This window comes from Phyllostomus discolor, chromosome 6 (assembly GCF_004126475.2).
Source record: "Phyllostomus discolor isolate MPI-MPIP mPhyDis1 chromosome 6, mPhyDis1.pri.v3, whole genome shotgun sequence".
NCBI lineage: Eukaryota > Metazoa > Chordata > Mammalia > Chiroptera > Phyllostomidae > Phyllostomus > Phyllostomus discolor.
In genome coordinates this window covers 126,962,164-126,980,283 of record NC_040908.2, presented here as the reverse complement: position 1 = coordinate 126,980,283, position 18,120 = coordinate 126,962,164, and the positions used below count along the sequence as shown (strand labels likewise).

The 18,120-nt window shown below is 38.3% G+C and overlaps 1 protein-coding gene and 1 pseudogene across 3 annotated transcripts; one reads left to right on the top strand and one right to left on the bottom strand.

Annotated features, from left to right (window-relative positions):
• The first annotated feature begins 3,943 nt into the window (after nt 1-3,943).
• Nucleotides 3,944-4,960, top strand: LOC114500333 (annotated as a pseudogene).
• Nucleotides 4,961-13,311: 8,351 nt separating this feature from the next.
• On the bottom strand, nt 13,312-16,756 carry LOC114500303 (olfactory receptor 477-like). 3 transcript variants are annotated; one of them, XM_028516955.2, is made up of 2 exons: nt 16,555-16,756; nt 13,312-14,327 (listed from the first exon to the last, which is right to left on the bottom strand). In XM_028516955.2, the coding sequence occupies exon 2, from the start codon at nt 14,307-14,309 to the stop codon at nt 13,377-13,379; it is 933 nt and encodes a 310-aa protein (XP_028372756.1). In that variant the 5' UTR covers nt 14,310-14,327; nt 16,555-16,756; the 3' UTR covers nt 13,312-13,376. The 3 variants fall into 3 exon arrangements, with proteins under 3 accessions (XP_028372756.1, XP_035883476.1, XP_035883475.1); XM_036027583.1 differs by having other exon boundaries at nt 13,312-14,212; XM_036027582.1 differs by having other exon boundaries at nt 13,316-14,418.
• Nucleotides 16,757-18,120: the final 1,364 nt, after the last annotated feature.

Genomic DNA, 18,120 nt, shown 5'->3' with positions numbered 1-18,120 from the left:
AGACCAAATGTACATATAGGAAAATCAATTGTACCACTTTGCACTGTTAAGGTAAAGTGGACATGTGTCAGGAATTAGGAGGTAAGACCAACAGGAGTTGGTCATGGGTACACATATTGGAAAAGTTTGGATCCTGAGTACAGACCTGGTGCTCAGGGTCAGAACTTAGGTCTAGCCACTTTTAGGGAATTAGGCAGACTGTTTTGAGTGGAAAGCAAAAAGTGTAGGTCAGGAACCAATTGGGAACCAGTGATCACAACTGAGGCTCTCAAGTCTTAAAGTCAACTAGAGGATAGGAGCAGTTAAAAGTACATATTCTGGCATCAGTCTGGCTGAAATTTTAAACCTGGATAGAATCATACCACTTGACTATATTAGATAAGTATCTTATACTAAGATTCAGGATACTCTGTAAAATTAGGATAATGGGAATTCTTAGCTCAGCAAATTATCGGGAGGATTACAGGAGTGTGTGTATATAAAGTGTTAAGCAAGTGCTTGGCAAAGAGTAAATTCTGAATGAAAGTTGATTAGTATTATTAGTAGAATTTCCATGGAGTGGTGTATCAGCAGGGTGAGACAGAACTTTCTAAAATAAGGATTAGCAAGAGAATTAGCTGAGTCTTCAGGTTGAAGACAGCTGTTTCTACATTCATCCATCTTCTCAAATAAGTCACTAGTCATTAGTAGTCATCCTTTTCAGGAATGTGGATTAACTCTGATCTGGGGGTCATTCTGACCTTTTTACTTCATAGTCCTGTATCTACAACTTTAAAGATGTATCTACATACACACACACACATATATACACATGCACACATTTACTCTTTGCTAGAAAATATATACATGTTTTAAATAATTGTGTTATTTAAATTCTAACTTTTTGTGCATTCTACTGCAAGGATGCCCAAGGCACCTAAAGGAGTATCTTACATATATTATGACAAAATACATAAAATACATACACACTGAGGGAATAAAGCTAAGGTTACCATTTTATATTAAAGTTTAATATTGCTTAAGTGAAAATATTAAAGTACACTTGTGTCAGGAAAACAAACCCGCCCATGTAAAAGCTTCTATGCTCTGCAGCTTCTTTGATAAGCAGTACTCTCTGTAACACTTGCAAAATTTCACACGGGACTATTTTAGGTACAAGCTGACCAGTAGTTGTTACCAAGGTAACCGTTATCTCAAGGCCAAAACACTGACCTTCCCTTCTGATTCTGTATGCTTGTTTTAAGCAGTTGCTCCCTCTTCCCTTTCTGCCTGTGTAACTAGTATATAAAGAAAACTCCAGCTTAAACTCTTTGCTCAGAATTTGGGATTCCCCTCCTAGCCCCTGCGTAATAAAGTTTGTGCTTTGTCACCTCTCCGAGTGTGATTTTCCGCAACACACTTACAAAGAGTATTTAGCTATGAACTAATTTATTATTTATACTTCAATAATTATCCATTGAAAGTACCAAAATCTAGATATTAAGCAAAAATGAGTAGTTCAAAATTAACAGACCCCTTGAAGATAAATTGTGTTCATGTGAAGTGAACTGCTCCACACTCACTTGGGTATGTGATAATGACCCCTGGTGCTTTAGAATTCACATTTGAGTCTCTACGATCTTCAAAGATTTATCCCCAAAGGGAAACAATAATAAAAGGCACCATTGCTGCTATATAATAACAATGACTTACCTGTAAGATGAATGAATTTCATATCAAGAGGTAAGATTTTGGCTTTTATGGGTAATCTATGATTTCCATGTATTCTCTAAAGTTGCACTCATAAGACACACAGGAAAAATAAGACAGATGTAATCTGGCAGTCAGCTAGCAAGTAACCTTAACTGAACTAATCTAAATTTCTACAGTCCAGTTAGTGGGTATAAACAACTATAATTCAGTATACCAGGATCCCTCATTTATCCACCCATAAGACCAGAAAGTCATAAGATCTTTCACACTACCTAACCTTGGCACTCAACTATAATGCTAATAAATTCAATAGCTTGAGATACTTTGGGGGCTTACTGTTGGTAAATATCCAAATACTTCCTTTGTTTACTGTTTTGGATGCTTTAGCTTAGAGGCAACAAGGTACTTTTCACAAAGTCGAGAATATACAGCCAGAAAACATGGAGGTGAGCTTCAACTTGGTCATGGGTTAGATAAACCTGGGTAAAATAAACTTTTTAGACTGTAGCTTTTATTCAGCTGCATTATTGTGCTGAAACTAAATTTATTTCATTCTATAATACTCTATAAAACATTGATATATTAGGAAATGATTTGATTTCTTTAAATTTATACACTATTTAGGTAGATATTTCAAACTACTTGATATTAACAATAATTTAATTGTAATGTTAAAGATACATAACAAATTTACAACAGGTGTCTTCATTCATAATGTCAATTTAAAAATCCCTTGTATTTCTTCTATGCCATATTAAAAATTGTATTTCTCCTTTCAAGAATACTTTACCCTTAGTGACAGCATGGATGGACATGGAGAACATTTTGCTAAGTGAAATAAGTCAGTCAGAGAAAGACAAATACCATACAATTTCACTGATATGGGGAATCTAATGAATGAACTGAACTAACAAGCAAAATAGAGACAGACTCCTAGATAGAGAGCAGGCTGACAGCTCTGGGAGTGGGTAGTTGGGGGTGGAAGGATTGAGCAAAAAAGAAAAAGAACTCATGGTCATGGACAACAAGGTGGTGACTATGGGGGTGGGTGGAGGTGGAAGAGGGTAGAAATAGGGTAAATGGTAATGGAAAAAAACACAATAAAATGGGATAGCTAAATGAAAAAAATTGTATTTCTCCTTTTAAAAAATGAAGTTGTTTACTGATAAAAATTTAAACTTTCTCATTAACTATGAACCTACTGTATACATTAGCTATAAAGATGGTAATTTGTGACCAATGCATTTCTGACTCAACTACATCATGAATATTATTTAATTTCACTTATAGTATAGTTATAAAAGGAATGGACTAGATTCAAACTCCATGAGAGTCACAACTTCATCCCACCCTTTGATGGGTAAACTTGGTAAGTTACTTAACAATGACAAATCAGATACTTCATCTATAAATGTAAGTCCTCAGTATCATTTCTTAGAAATTAATATCTAAATTTTTACACTGTGCTTAGCATTTAGTAACCTTTCACTAAATGTTAGCTATTACTCTCACTTCCATTATGTAATCCTATATTTACACATGTATCTTTTGTGTTATACTGACAATTCCTATTTGGCATTCTCATAATTTTTATATTTTCAGAGCTTAGATTTCAAGCCACTTTAAGTACATTTTATAAATTGATAATATAAAGAGAAAAACTAATACATTATTTGAAGCAGGTTCTCTAGTGTTGCTGATAAGAACAATTTATTTTTTATCTTTACTACATATTTTCCATTACCATTTAGTTCCTTTATACCCCCTCCCCCCATCAATCACTACACTGTTGTCCATTTCCATGAGTCCCTTCCCTTTCTGCCCAATCACTCCATCCCTTAACCTCCCCCCTCATTAGCTGTCAAAAATATACAAGATTCAATGCACATAACTCTGGACTCTAAAAGGTGCCCAAACTTACCTTGAGTAATTATTTTGTTTAGAATAACTTTTATGTGCATTAATGAAGATAAACTATTGAATTCACACCTTTTCTATTGTTGGCACTATTACAGATATTCTCCATTTCCCCTTACCCATCCCTTGCCTCTCTCCACCCAGCCCTTGTCCACACAACTCCCAGCTTTCATCACATTCTTGTCTGTGTCCATAGGCTATGCATACATGCATATGTGTTCCTTGGCTGACCTCTTCCAGTCCTCCCACCCACCTCCCCTCTGAGATCTGTCAGTCTGTTCCAGGTATCCATGCCTCTGGTTTTATTTTGTTCATCAGTTTATTTTGTTCATTAGATTTCATGTTTGAGTGCTGATATTAATGTAATGTTTCATGACAGGTTCATTTTGGTAGCAGCAACATTATTTCATGGATTCCCTGGGGCCTGGGAACCACACTGCAGTGACAGACTTCATTTTACTGGGCTTACCTGATGACCCAGTCCTTCGAGTCATCCTCTTCATGATCATCCTGTGTATTTACCTGGTGTCTGTATCTGGCAATCTCAGCACAATCATTCTTATCAGAATCTCTTCTCAGCTCCATCATCCTATGCATTTTTTTTTGAGCCACTTGGCTTTTGCTGACATAGGCCTTTCAACTTCTGTCACACCCAATATGCTTGAAAACTTCCTGGTGAAGGGAAATCCAATCTCCTATCATGGATGTGGCATGCAGCTTGGTTCAACTGCTGTCTTTGGGGCAGTTGAGTGCTTCCTTCTGGCTACGATGGCGTATGATCGCTTTGTGGCAATCTGCAACCCACTGCTTTATTCAACCAAAATGTCCACACAAGTCTGTGTTCAGTTCATCATAGTGGCTTACATGGGTGGTTTTCTCAATTCTTGCTCTTTTACTATTTCCTTCTATGTTTTACTGTTCTGTGGACCAAATCACGTCAATCATTTTTTTCTGTGATTTTGCTCCTCTAGTGGAAGTCTCCTGTTCTGATAGCAGCATCCCTGCAGTTGTCCCCTCATTTGTTACTGGCCCCATCATTGTGGTCACAGTGTTTGTCATACTTGTCTCCTACATCTACATCCTCATCACCATCCTGAAGATGAACTCCAAAGAGGGGCATCACAAGGCCTTCTCCACCCGCACTGCTCACCTCACAGTGGTCACTCTGTATTTTGGGACTGTCACATTTGTTTATGTGATGCCCAAGTGTACCTTCTCAAGTGACCACAACAAGGTGGCATCTGTGTTCTACAATGTGGTCATCCCTATGCTGAACCCCATCATCTGTACTCTCAGGAACAGTGACATTAAGGGGGCTCTGAAGACAGAGCTGGGCAGAATATTTTCATAGTGAAGTTTGATATTTTTTATGATTTGATAATAATAATATGCCATAAATAAAACAACAAAAGGAAATTGAGTTGACTATGGTCTAAACAGATTGGCCTATATGTCATTATGTGTGTGGAGCTTTTCAGTGAAGGTAGGGGGTGGATTTTCTGATGTCAATGATAACTTCGAGGCACATAGTGAGTTGTTAATAACATTCATTTATAATCAAAAACAAAAAACATGAAAAAATACTTAATATGCTGAAAATACTCTAAAAATATTATTTCTTTTTTTTCAAAAAGCCTTCTCTGCCACAAGTGAAGGTTATTATACCTCCAAGCATTTAAGGCTGTGTCTACTTATAATAGGAGCTTATCCTGAAATGAGAGGGATGCTTACAGTTATGATTGTGTATTGATGTGGACTTTGGCCAGCAGTGTCCATGGTGTTATGATGCAACAAACAAATTCACATGGACTATAGAAGTCCTGTGGAGAAAAAGGGATGGAATGGCCACTCTCTGAGAGAGGGAGAGCACCTCAACCCTTGCCTGGACAGGCTTTTATTGCTTTCCAGTAGCATTACATCAAAGCAGGTTCTCATTCATTATACTCAGGTTTGCTTTAGGGCATTACTTTTTACAGATAACAACAGAAAGTATGTTACTGATTACTTTCTACAGATTAACAAGGAAAAAATGTTGCAAATGCAAGGAACTGATAAGAGTGATTGGTCTGGTTATACTCCATCCTTGGGAGAATTAGCACAGACTTCAGGAAGTCACTTTAAAGATATGTAGTAAACATTTGCAGCTTCAATTCAGGGTGAGGGAGTTTTAGCAAAAGCAAGCCACAAAGCAGCCTAGGTATAATGCAGGCCTGGTTTCCCACAGGAAAGCCAATCCATGGGTTTGGATCCACTGTGCTGACTCATGCCTATTGGTTTTCTGATAGGGCTGGGATATATTCCCCAACACCAAGCAGATTGGTTCCCTACTGTGTATACCCTGAGTGGAAATGGCCAAGTGGAAGCAGACAGTAAAACTATTGATGACATTCTTCTTATAGGAAAGGTATCTGCTGGGATGTACTTTGTGGACCTGTAAATTGTGACCTGTGTTCCTGATCTCTGGCTCCAGGCCAGTTCTGAGGAAGGCCATGAAAGAACAGGATGAGATGCCCCCGATTAATTAACTTGTGAGTTCTGTCAGGTCAAAACAATGACTTCTCTGTTGCAATGAGCAGTGTTCCTGAACTCCTCGGGGACTGAGTGAACAAACTCTTGAAGTGACTTGTTCATGAGTAGACTCATTTGTGTTAAGGAAGCTTGAGAGAACTGGATTGTGTTTCCTGTGAAGCCTAACTGACCTTTATCACTCACTACCATATTTATTTGGTTTTCCCCACCAGCTTCTTAGTGCTGTAGACAAAAATTATTTTTGTCTATTGAATTTCCAGCACAAACTGTATATTAAGTGGTCATCTGTTATCACCCAAATTGCTCCCTTGCAATTGTCTGTATTTTATGAAAAGACACCACCATTCAATCAATTGATTAATTCTGAACTCCTGAGTAATTTTTTTCCTCCACACGCATTGTACATTGTCTTGTACATTCTGAGTCCAATATTCATCACCTACTTCTCTTACTTTTTATTGTCAGCAGCTCTATTATAATCTACCACCCGATGCATGGGTTTTACAATAGTACTCATGTGGCAACTAATTTTATGTGTCAAATTGACTAGGCTATGGTGACCAGCTGTTTGGTCAACCAGCCATCTAGATTTTACTGTGAAAGTTCCTGTTTAGATGTGATTAACACTTAAATCAGTAGACTTGGACTCAAGCAGGTCACCCTCAACAATGTGAGTACCTCTTATGCAATTAGTTGAAAGCCTTAGAGAAAACTGCAGTCCCCCCAAAAAGAGGGACATTTTCTCCAGGCTCCCTCATAACTCAACAGTGTGACATCAGCTCTTACTGAAATTACCGGTCTGGACTGCCCTTGGATTCTGGAATTGCCCACTCCCATGCTCTGTAAGCCAGTTCCTTAACAATCAGTCAGTCAATCATCCAATCAATCAGCTGCTCACTATCCATCTCTGCATGTATGTTCATATGTGTGTGTACATACATGTATATATCTCCTATTGGTCCTATTTCTCTGGAGAATCCTGACTAACACAACCCTAACTAGCTTTCCTCCTGCCTCTCACACCTCTTCTCATCATTTTCCATATACCAACCATGGCCACAACTCTAAATAGACAAGTTCCTTCATTAATAGCCCTAACAATGTTATAATAAGGTTACAATTCTGAACATGGCTTACAAAGTCTTGAACATGGCCCATGTTTCTTTTTTGACCTTCACATCTCTTCCCTTGATCTCTAAACACAAAAAATCTAGGACCAATCATTTGGTTTCCTTTACAGGAAAAAGATGGCTACTTTTCCCTGTTTTTTCATTAATCTATTTTTTTATTGTTGTTCAAGTATAGTTGTCTCCATTTCATCCCACACACCCCCCAACATACTCAGCTCCACCTCCCACCCTCAATCTTACCCCCTTGGGTTTTGTCCATGTGTCCTTTATACATGTTCCTTAATGACCCTTCTCCTATTTTCTCCATTATCCATCTCCCTCCTCCCCTCTGGTTACTGTCAGTTTGTTCTTTATTTCAATGTCTCTGGTTTTGTTTTGCTCATTTGTCTGTTTTGTTGAGTAGGTTCCACTTATAGGTGAGATCATATAGTACTTGTCTTTCACCACCTGGCTTATATCACTTAGCATAATGCCCTCCAGATCCATCCACTCTGTCACAAAGGGTAGGAGCTCCTTCTTTCCTTCCACTCCATAGGATTCCATTGTGTAAATATACCATAGTTTTTTGATCCACTCATTTACTGATGGACACTTAGCTTGCTTCCAAGACTTGACTACTGCAAATTGTGCTGCTATGAACACTGGGGTGCATAGGTTCTTCTGAAGTGGTGTTTCAAGGTTCTTAGGGTGTAATCCCAGCAGTGGAATTGCCAGGTCAAAAGGCAGTTCCATTTTTAGTTTTCTGAGGAAATTCCATAATGTCTTCCCCAGTGGCTACACCAGTCTATATTCTCAAGAGTGTCCTATGGTTCCCTTTTCTCCACAATCTCATCAGAACTTGTTGTTTGTTGATTTATGATGGCCATCATGACTGGTGTGAAGGGGTATCTGATTGTGGTTTCAATTTGCATCTCTCTGATGGCTAGTGATGCTGCACATCTTTTCATTTGTCTCTGGGCCCTCTGTATGTTCTCCTTGGAGAAGTGTCTGCTCAGGCTCTTTGCCCATTTCTTAAATTGGGTTGTTTTTCTTCCTGGAGTGGAATTGTGTGAGTTATTTATATATTTTGGGGATCAAACCCTGTCCAAGGTATCATTTGCAAATATAGTTTCCCACGTGGTTGGTTCCCTTTTCATTTTGCTGATGTTAGCTTTAGTTGTGCAGAAGCTTTTTACTTTAAATCCTTAAACATGCCCATGTTCTTTACCACATCAAGACCATGTCATATGCTGTGGCTTCACCTGAAATGTAATTTTCACCTCACCTGGGCAATGCCTAATGATACTATAGGTACTAACCTAAATGCTGTTTTCTATCCTCTGGAAAGTCTTCTTGAGGCTCCTAACAAATTAAGTACAACTGTTATCCCTCTGTGGAACCCTGTATATTTTCTTCAGAATACCCAATGCACATTACAATTGAACATTCAGTACTTGTTTTCTCCCCATTGTTGGAAGCATCATTTAGACAGCTACAGTGTCCTTCCTCACTCCCCAGGCATCTATGTTCACACAGTTCCTGAACCATAGTGAGCATAAATGCTTAGTTGAAATGGAACAATTAATAAATGAATGGCTAGCTGAATGAAGCTGTTGCTGTGTGATGAACCACTGGTTCTGCTGGCTGTGAGTCCTGGCCACTGATCTGTTGAATATTTCATCCTGATTCAAGTGACTGAGTAAATGTATGTATCAGATGTTGCTACAACTGTGACTGGCCAGTACACAAAATGATGGTGTACTGATGGTGATCAGTATGTCCTTGCTTCCATACTGATTAATTCAGATTGGCAACTGGAGTTGGAGGATTGCTGAGGCTATTCAGAGTCTTTATGGTTCCCTATACATATTTGGAACACTTTTCTAATTCTCTGAAACACATCATTGCTGTGTCTTGATAGGAATTGCAGTTGAGATATCCCTCCAGAACCTCATCCACCACTGTGGGAGTGGGGTCAGCCCTTTTCATGTCTCTGCCCTTCTTACCAGTCTTGATGTGGCTTCTTCTGTAAATTCTTGGTTATAAAACTTCTGTTCAGCAAGTCAGTAGTTGTTTATAGAAGTGGGTTTTTCTATTAGGTTGAGTAAAATGTTCATTTATATTTTCTGTATGATTGTTCTAGTAGTGCTCAGTTGTCTTTAACTTCATTTGAAGTAATTCTGTTCGATTGTATTCTGACAGCTCTCAAATCAGTGTGCATTAAAAAAAACTTAAAGTTGAACTTTTGTGTAGCTATTTTAATATCAAAGATGGAGGAAGATACAGAACATTTTTATTGTTTTATACTTTATTAATTTAGTAAAGGTAAATATGAAGCTGAAATGCAAAAAATACACATACTTGTGCAGTGTATGGAGAAACTGCTGAGAATGACCAGATGAGTCAAAAGTGGTTTGCAAAGCTTTGTGGTACTCTTGACATTTTGGACAATAATTCTTTGCTGTAGGGTTGTCTTATGTATTGGAAGATGTTTTGCATCACCCCTGGCCTCTACCCAGTAGAAGCCCACATCAGGAGGTAGCTGACATACTCACATGCAAATTGTTAGTTATTGGTGAAAATGAAAGATGTGTCTTTTATTGTACAGAAAGAAGCTAAACAAACTTTTTGCCCAACCCGATATACTTTATACTTTAGTATCCTTACAATCATTACTCTAAAGTCTATATCACATAAATTGCTTGCCTCCATTTCATTTAGTTCTTCTTCTAGAGAATGCTCTAGTTCTTTCATTTGGGGCCTAGTTCTTTGTCTTCCCATTTTATCTGCTTCTTTGTATTTAATGCATTACACAGGTCAGCAAAGACTTCGGTGCCACCCTATGTTGGACACTGCCTGTGACTGGACCTGGGCAATCTGTTTGGAGTGATCAGTGATCCACAGCTGGTGCTTAAGCTGCACAGGGTGGGCCAGGAAGGATTCCTGTGGTTGTGGCCATTGCTTCCCTTCAGGCTTATGCTGCCTGGTGGAGAGTGTTCTAACCAAGAAAGATGGCTTCAGCATTATGGGGAAGGAGTCAGCACAGGGATCCTGGTGGCAGATCCTTCAGCTCTCTCCACAGAGCCACCAACCCCAGACTGTCCTTGAGAATCTCTAATCTACTCTGCCCTCCCTCCTCTGGAGCCCAGGGTAAAGTGGCTGCTAATGATATTTTTGCATTACCTCTTTAAGAGGCTCTGTCCATCTCTAGCCATCTCTGTGTGGAAGACAGAAACCCACTGTTTTTCACAGCCAGGTGTTACTGGGGTTCCTTTCCCAGTTCTGGTGCTCAAGGTTGGGGAGCCCCACTTGGGATCTAGTCCCCTCACTTCTCAGGGGGAACACCCTGGCCACTGAAACATCCCTCCAGAACTTCTGCTGCTGCCCTGGGAGTCCAGCCAGCCCTCTCATGTCCCTGCACTAGATACCAATCTCAATCTGGTGATGTGGTTTCTTCCATCAGTTCTTGGTTAATAGGCTTCTCTACAGCTAGTGTTCAGTTGGTTATTCAGGATAATTTTTCTTTGAATTAGTTGTAATTCCAGATTAGTCCTGGGAATAGGTTGGTGTAACTTCCACTTCCTCCTCTGTCATCTTGGGTCTGCCCCATTTTCTTCCAGATTGTTTTATGTTTTAGTTGTAAGTCTAGTTGTTCCTGAGAGCAGGCGACTGTATCTTCTGTTTTTCTACTGCCGTCTCGGATCCTTCACTCTTGTCTCTTGGCATTGTTTTGTAATTTTAGCTATTCTAATCGTTTCATATTTTTTAGTGGTTTTAAGCATCTTCTCAGCTGCTTATTAGTAATTTGTATGTCTCCTCTTTAAAGTACATATTCAAAGCTTTCTCCCATTTAAAAAAGTAGGCTGTCTTCCTTTCATTTAGTTTTAAGAATTCTGTATATATTCTATATTTAGCCTTTTCTCACAAATATGTATTTTCTGATGTAACATGTTCTCCTTTTTAGTCTCCTAGATGAAATGTTTGAGGAGCAAATGTTTTCAGTTCTGAAATCTAATGTGTCAGTTTTGTTATTTTTTGTAAGTCTCAGTCCTATCTAAAAACCTTTGCCTAATCTAAGGTTATAAATAATTCCTCATATGTTTAGTAGTAAAAATGTTATAGTTTTGTGTTTTGTATGCATATCTGTGATAGATTTGGAGTTGATCTTTCTCCATGGCTTGTGATAAGTGTTATTGTTCATTACTTTCATATAATACACATTTTTCATGTAACAGATGCTCAAAACTTTTCACCTATTGAATTGCATTTTACATCAGTCAAAATATATCAATATACATATATACATATGTGTGTATGTGTATATTTCCAATGTTTATGTGGATATATTTCTGGACTATCTCTCTGGATCTGTATGTCTATCATTTCATCAATACCATACTGTCATAATTACTTTGGTTTTATGGTAAGTCTTGAAGTCATGTAGTGCTAGTCAGCCAAATATTTTGTTTTTAAAAATTACTTTCACTTTCTGGCTTATTTTCATATCCACAAATAATCAGCTTCTCTATTCATAGAAAAGCCCTTTTATATTCTTTATCCATATTACATTGAATCTGTGGGTCAATGTTTGGAGAGTCAGTGCCTTAATGATATCAAGTCTTCCACCCCATAAACATGGTTTCTCTCACTCCATTTATTTATGTCTTTTTTCTTTTTCTCATCAATGTTCTATAATTTTTAGTGAAGAAGTGTTACAAACTTTTTGATAATTTTATTCCTAAATATTTATAGGTTTGGCATATTATAAATGTACTCTTCTCTTTTAACCTTCCTGTTGTTTGCTATCATATAATATAAAAAGGTTTGTATTAACTTTTTCTCCTGCAATCTTACTAAATTAGTTAGAAAAGGATTTGTAGATGTCTTAGGATTTTTGGTATGAACATTTACTTCCATCTTGGTATTTATTATATCTTTCCTTTATACCTCTCAATCTTCACTTCTCTTATCCCATTACAGTGGACTTGCATGGTCTAAGTCTTGCTTTCAGATGCTCTCAACAGTCATCAACTGCTTTGAGCTGAGAATTCCTGAGTCCAAACCCTTTCTAGTCTCATGGTGATGATGTAAATGAGGGTAGATCACTACCCAAGAAATACATTTATGTGCAATCTATGAGAACATTTCCAGTTTTTAATGGGTTAGAGTTTCCTTGTAAATCCAGACAATGGAACTATGATTGATGTTAACAACTTAATTTCAAGGCTTAGAATGTAAAAATACTCTTTTAAACTCTTACCATTAAAGAAAACTATATTGTGTCAAATGGGCCTCTTTGTTTTTAACATGTGCTTAAATATAGATAAACTTCCAGTCAAATCTTAAGACCTGATTTTCTAAAAGATGGGAATTAACCCAGTTTTCCCATCCTACACTTTGTTTTGGAATCTTCACAACCTAGACCTTTCTGGGGCAAGAGTTTGTTCAAGAGACTCATACTGAGGCTTGATCACACTATGCAAATCCTCTGGAACAGTAACAGCTGGAATCCTGAGACTGATGAGTGCCATCACAGTCGAGATTAAGGGCATGGAATCAGAGTACTTGAGTCCACCTCTCTCCAGACAAACATTGCATCTCCCTGACACTCAGGAATCTAATCTGTACATTGAGGAAAACTTACAGGACTGGGTTCATGGGATTGCTGGGAAAATTAAATGGAGAAGTACAGCAGTTTGGGACCCAAAGTTTGTGGATTGAAGCACTGGATGCACAGCCTCCTAACTGCATGATTTTGGGCAATCTGTTTAATGCCTCTGTGCCTCAAATCATTTATTTGTAAAATAGAAATACTAGTTCTACTTAAAGGCAGTTTTGGTGAACAATAAACCAGTTAATATGCGTAATGTGCTTAGAATAGGGCTTGGCACACAGTAAAGAAAAATTATTGTTTGCTAAATAAATTAAATAAGAAAAATGCTTGGCCCCTACATTTATTAATAATAGTAATAATTATAGTAATAATAATTGGCTTACAAGTGTATAAAATGAGAGTTAAAAGAGGTATGAATTTAATTTAAATAATCAGTTATGCAGTATTTAGTAGCTCCTCAGTGTGATACAGATAAACACAAACTTATAGGACATCTGACATGGTAAGAATGGATCCTAAGAATGTAATCTGACAATTGCTTTTCTCAGGGCCTCCTTCACATCTCTGTTCCTCAGACTGTAGATGAAAGCGTTCAACATGGGGATCACCACCGTGTAGAACACAGACACCACTTTGTTCTGGCCAGTTGAGTAGCTGGATTTGGGCATGACATAAATGAAGGTAATCGTTCCATAGTACAGAGTAACTGCAGTGAGGTGGGAGGAGCAGGTGGAGAAGGCTTTATGTCGTCCTTCAGCAGAACGCATCTTCAGGATGGTGGTGAGGATGCAGGTGTAAGAGACAGATATCACAAACACTGTGACCACAATAATGGACCCAGAAGAGATGGAAGGAATAATTTCAACAATAGAGATATCTGAGCAGGAAATTTTTAACAAAGGGGAGAAATCACAGAAAAAGTGATCTACCTGATTTGGGCCACAGAAAGACAAACTCAATAAACAGCCAGTAAATGTCGAACCATTCACACACCCACCCAAGTAGGACATTCCCACTAAGAGAATGCAGATTCTGGGGGACATGTGTGTGGAGTAGAGCAGTGGGGAGCAGATGGCCACATAGCGATCATAGGCCATGACAGCCAGCAGGAAGCACTCAGCTGTCCCAAATGCAACAGCAGTACAGAGCTGGGCTGTACAACCAGCAACACTGATAGAGGTTCCTTTTTTGAGGAAGCCTGTGAGCATAACAGGTGTGATGGATGAGGAGCAACCAACGTCTACAAAGGCCAAATGGCAGAGGAAAAGGTACATTGGTGTGTGAAGCTGAGGGCTGCTTCTGATTAACATGATTATGCTGATGTTGCCCATTAAGGTGACAACATAGATTACTAGAAACACAATAAATAAAATGACACAAGCTGTAGCATTCTCTGTTAACCCCAAAATGATGAACTCAGTCACGCTGGTGTGGTTTCCAACCTCCATGTCCTCTGTGAATTACTCCTGCTGAGGGAAATGTGAATATTTTCTATGCTTCCCCATGTTTTGCCATTGTGTTGTGACAAAGGCAAAGTTCCTCTGCTTTGAGGCAGTTCTGCAAAAGCAGAATTTATGATGAATAATAAGAGAAGACAGAGAAATTATAGTACAATGCAATAATTTCAGGACATACTAAAGATTTGGTGACAATTGGAAAAGAAAGTTATGCCTATCAGAATGATAAAATAGAAGTATGAAATTATTTTTTAAATATTTCTGTAAAATATTATAAAATAATTTAATTGCTACTTAATTTTCCTGAAAATTTCACTTATGCACATCTTTTCTCACCATTAACTTCACCTAAATAAAAATCCCTGCCGATACAACCTACAGATATATAAATCCTTTCTGTATACATTTGCTTTTACTATTTTAACATATATTAATGATTAAAGAAAGACTCAGTAACAAATCTTTAATAATGCCCTGTGATCCATTTTGATTTATTGTACTTTGGTGGCATACATTAAGTAGTATTTACATATGTGTAATCATGTAACATACTCTACTTTTGTCATTTAAAATTTCAATCAATATCATCAATAGAGTATACCTCATTTTCCTAAGAATTTTCATATCAGAAATGCTGAATGGAAAACACATCAAACTCCTTAGCATGGTATTCACGAAGTTTCATAATTTATCTCCAATTACTTTTCTAAATGTATCTTCCTATATATGTGTTTCCTTGCAATTTTTGTGCTATTAAGAGTCATGTGAACATGAAACTGAGGGTTTCTACTCAGTCTTATTGGTTCTAATTTGCAAGGAAACACAATGTTCTGCTAACAACATTATTTCAGTTTTTAACATTGTACCTACTTACCCTAAGTGGTAAATATCAGAACAAAATATCATTGAAAGGTCTTATTTTTCTATTAGGAAGCATTTAATATTTCCAATAATGGGATTTAGTTCTCTGACTCAATGGATGGTAAGATATAATGAACCAATAGTTGGGAATCCACAGTTCATTAAAAAGTACGTTCTATCTCTTCTTTGATTTCATTAAGTACATTTAAATTACTCTAGCGACAGGTAGCTGGCTGCCATTGTTGTAAGCTCTATCATTAAAAGTCTGTTTTTTGTCTTACCAATGAACCTCAGGAACAACCTTGTCCTTTCTGTAGAAAAACTGTGACATATTTGAATATATCTAGCTCGCCTCTACTGCCTTTCCTTTCCTAAAATTAAGTATCTATAGTTCTCTGGCCATCCCACCTGGGCACACTTTTCAGATGCCTCGCACTGGTCCTTGTCAACCCCTGAATACACACTGGGGCTGAGCATTGGGCAGAGCATAGAGCTGAGAACCCAGCAGACTGTGGGGCTGCCTCTGCACCACTGTGCACACTGTGTTAGCCTCCATCTGTTCTGACAGCAGTTATCAAGGTCAGGAGAGAAAAAGATATCCTAGACCTCCCACTGGCCAGTTGTTTTAACTTCTACATGAAACCTCCGTGCCTCTCAGTGTTTTCATTTGTAAAATGGGTATAATTATTTCTGTAATGCAGCTTGGGTGTGAGATTAAAGAAATTATATTTATCAAGTACCCAAAGGTATTTGGTCATACACCAAGGCTAAGTAACTATTATTTGTTAGGTAAAAATGAGGTGTTGGTAGGTTTTCTGGTGAGAAGTATATATAGCTTCTCTTCCAACACATGGCAGGAGATTTTCACTTCAAACACAAAAATAAGACTTGGAGTATAATATCTGATGCCAGACCACTTTTGGACTATGCCATTCAGATGCATAAGGAGGAAACTGATTCGTGCTACTCCCTTCCTCCTTCCACTGCCCACCTAGGGTTCCTCCTTGAGCTCTTCAGTCTGCTACCCACTCATGCTTGCCTATCTGCAGGAGGGACTCTGACTTTCACCTATCCCTTCACTCAATGCATGGTGACGAGAAGGCATAGGACTATGTGAGCCTCATCCAATCTGAATATCTGGTGGTTTCTCTGCAATTCCTTCCATAGTTTCAGTTACACAAGCACAGCAGTGGCTCCAGCTGGGCAGCCTGATTCAAGTGGCCAGAATAACCATCTTGCAGAGGATCCCTTGCTGAGGTCACAGGTTCCACAGTGGTCCATAGCTAAGTTGATGAGATAGCTTCTTTTATTTTCATTTCATGTAACAAATACAAATTTAAAGTACTTAAACAAAATCCACAAATATTAAACTGACCTTCAGAGCCTGAATTGTTGAGGATGAATTCCAGAGAGAATCCTATAAAACACAAGTTTTCCACTTAGTTTTATAAGTAGTTGTGGACTGAATACTTGACACTGTAGACCACTGAATGCTCTCCTTGATCAAGGACCACAATTACATAAATGCTGTGAGGATGAGGGTGGTTATCTGTATGGGTGGTGGGAGAAAAAGGAAGCTTGTAATAGATCACAACGAATCCCCTGGGGCTGTTTTAGCTTGCCCCATTGGGAAATATGTTCTCTCCTGTAGCAGACCTTGTTAAGCCTGGTGAGTCATTAAGGCCAGGCTGCCCTTCCCAAAGGGACAGCTATATGCCATGTGTCCTTTGGAATTCCTACTCCCTTACTTAATTAAAGTGAAGGAGAAAGTTCTTGCTCTCAAGAGCATGGGAAACACTCAGCACAATAGCTAAGTACTTCATTAGCATTAGATGGATAATACCACTGTACTTTCCAATAAGGTAACCTGTGAGTCAATATGAAAAGGAGCATTAGAATTGAAATAGGAAAAGAAGAAAACTACTGCTTTGACTTATTGACTATTTAGCTACAGAAAAAAAAATAAGACAATTCCCTTTGGAATTCAGGATACACAGGATGGTCCCTATTTAAGTTCCTTGGAACTCTTTTCTTCTCACTGCTCAACAGAACAATTCAAGGAATTCTTCTGAGGCATCTAAGTATCCACATTCCACTGAGCAAGCAGGCAATAGTCAGTACATTAGGTATCCCACCTTCTTTCATGTTTCTAAAGGTTACCATTAAGATCCATTATTGCTACAGATCTTTTCACATGTTCTGATAAGATGAGGCATCTCCAATTGATTCATTTTGCTAGTCAAAACCATCATTTCCCATACTCTAGTTTTACTCAAGGCTGGATTACCTTACTTCCTGTAGCAATCATTTGAGCACCCCCTTTCCAGAATTCTCTGACCCCATGTGAAAAAAATATCCTTCAACCTAAAACCATCAAAATGTTTCACTGTAATATGTAAGCCTCCTTAGTTCATGTGCCCTTTTAAAAGTGCTTATATTGTCTTCAAGAAGCAGAGTGGATTGCAAATTCAGAACAAGAAGGAGCAAGGCCAAATCTTCACAATGTTGATTTCCAGTAGATCTGTATCTTGCTCTATCCTTCTTCTGCATTAAATTGCATTATTCATCTTTCTGGACAATGGCATTGGTCAGTGCTCCATAAGCCCTGAGAAGCTGAGAGCAAACCCATCACTCACCCAATCACTAATTTAACCAACACAGCATCCAAACTAAATTGAGGCCCTGCTATCTAAAACACAAAACAACCAAAATTCAACCTGCATGGAATTTATCATGCAGTCTCATATGAACTACAATGAAGGCATGTAGAAGCAGCATCAGAAATATAGGAGAAAGAATGATTTACTTTGCACCTAAGGGGCTGGTCAGGGAAGGTGGCCTAAATAGGTCAGGTGCTGACAAAGGTGTATTTTCACGGGTCCTGATGGAAGCTTGGCCCAGAGACTTGGACAAAGAACCCTCAGAACCAAAATTTGGCTGG

Excerpts from the sequence above, each read along its gene's own strand:
- LOC114500303 (XM_028516955.2), bottom strand. The coding sequence starts at position 14,309 with ATGGAGGTTGGAAACCACACCAGCGTGACTGAGTTCATCATTTTGGGG.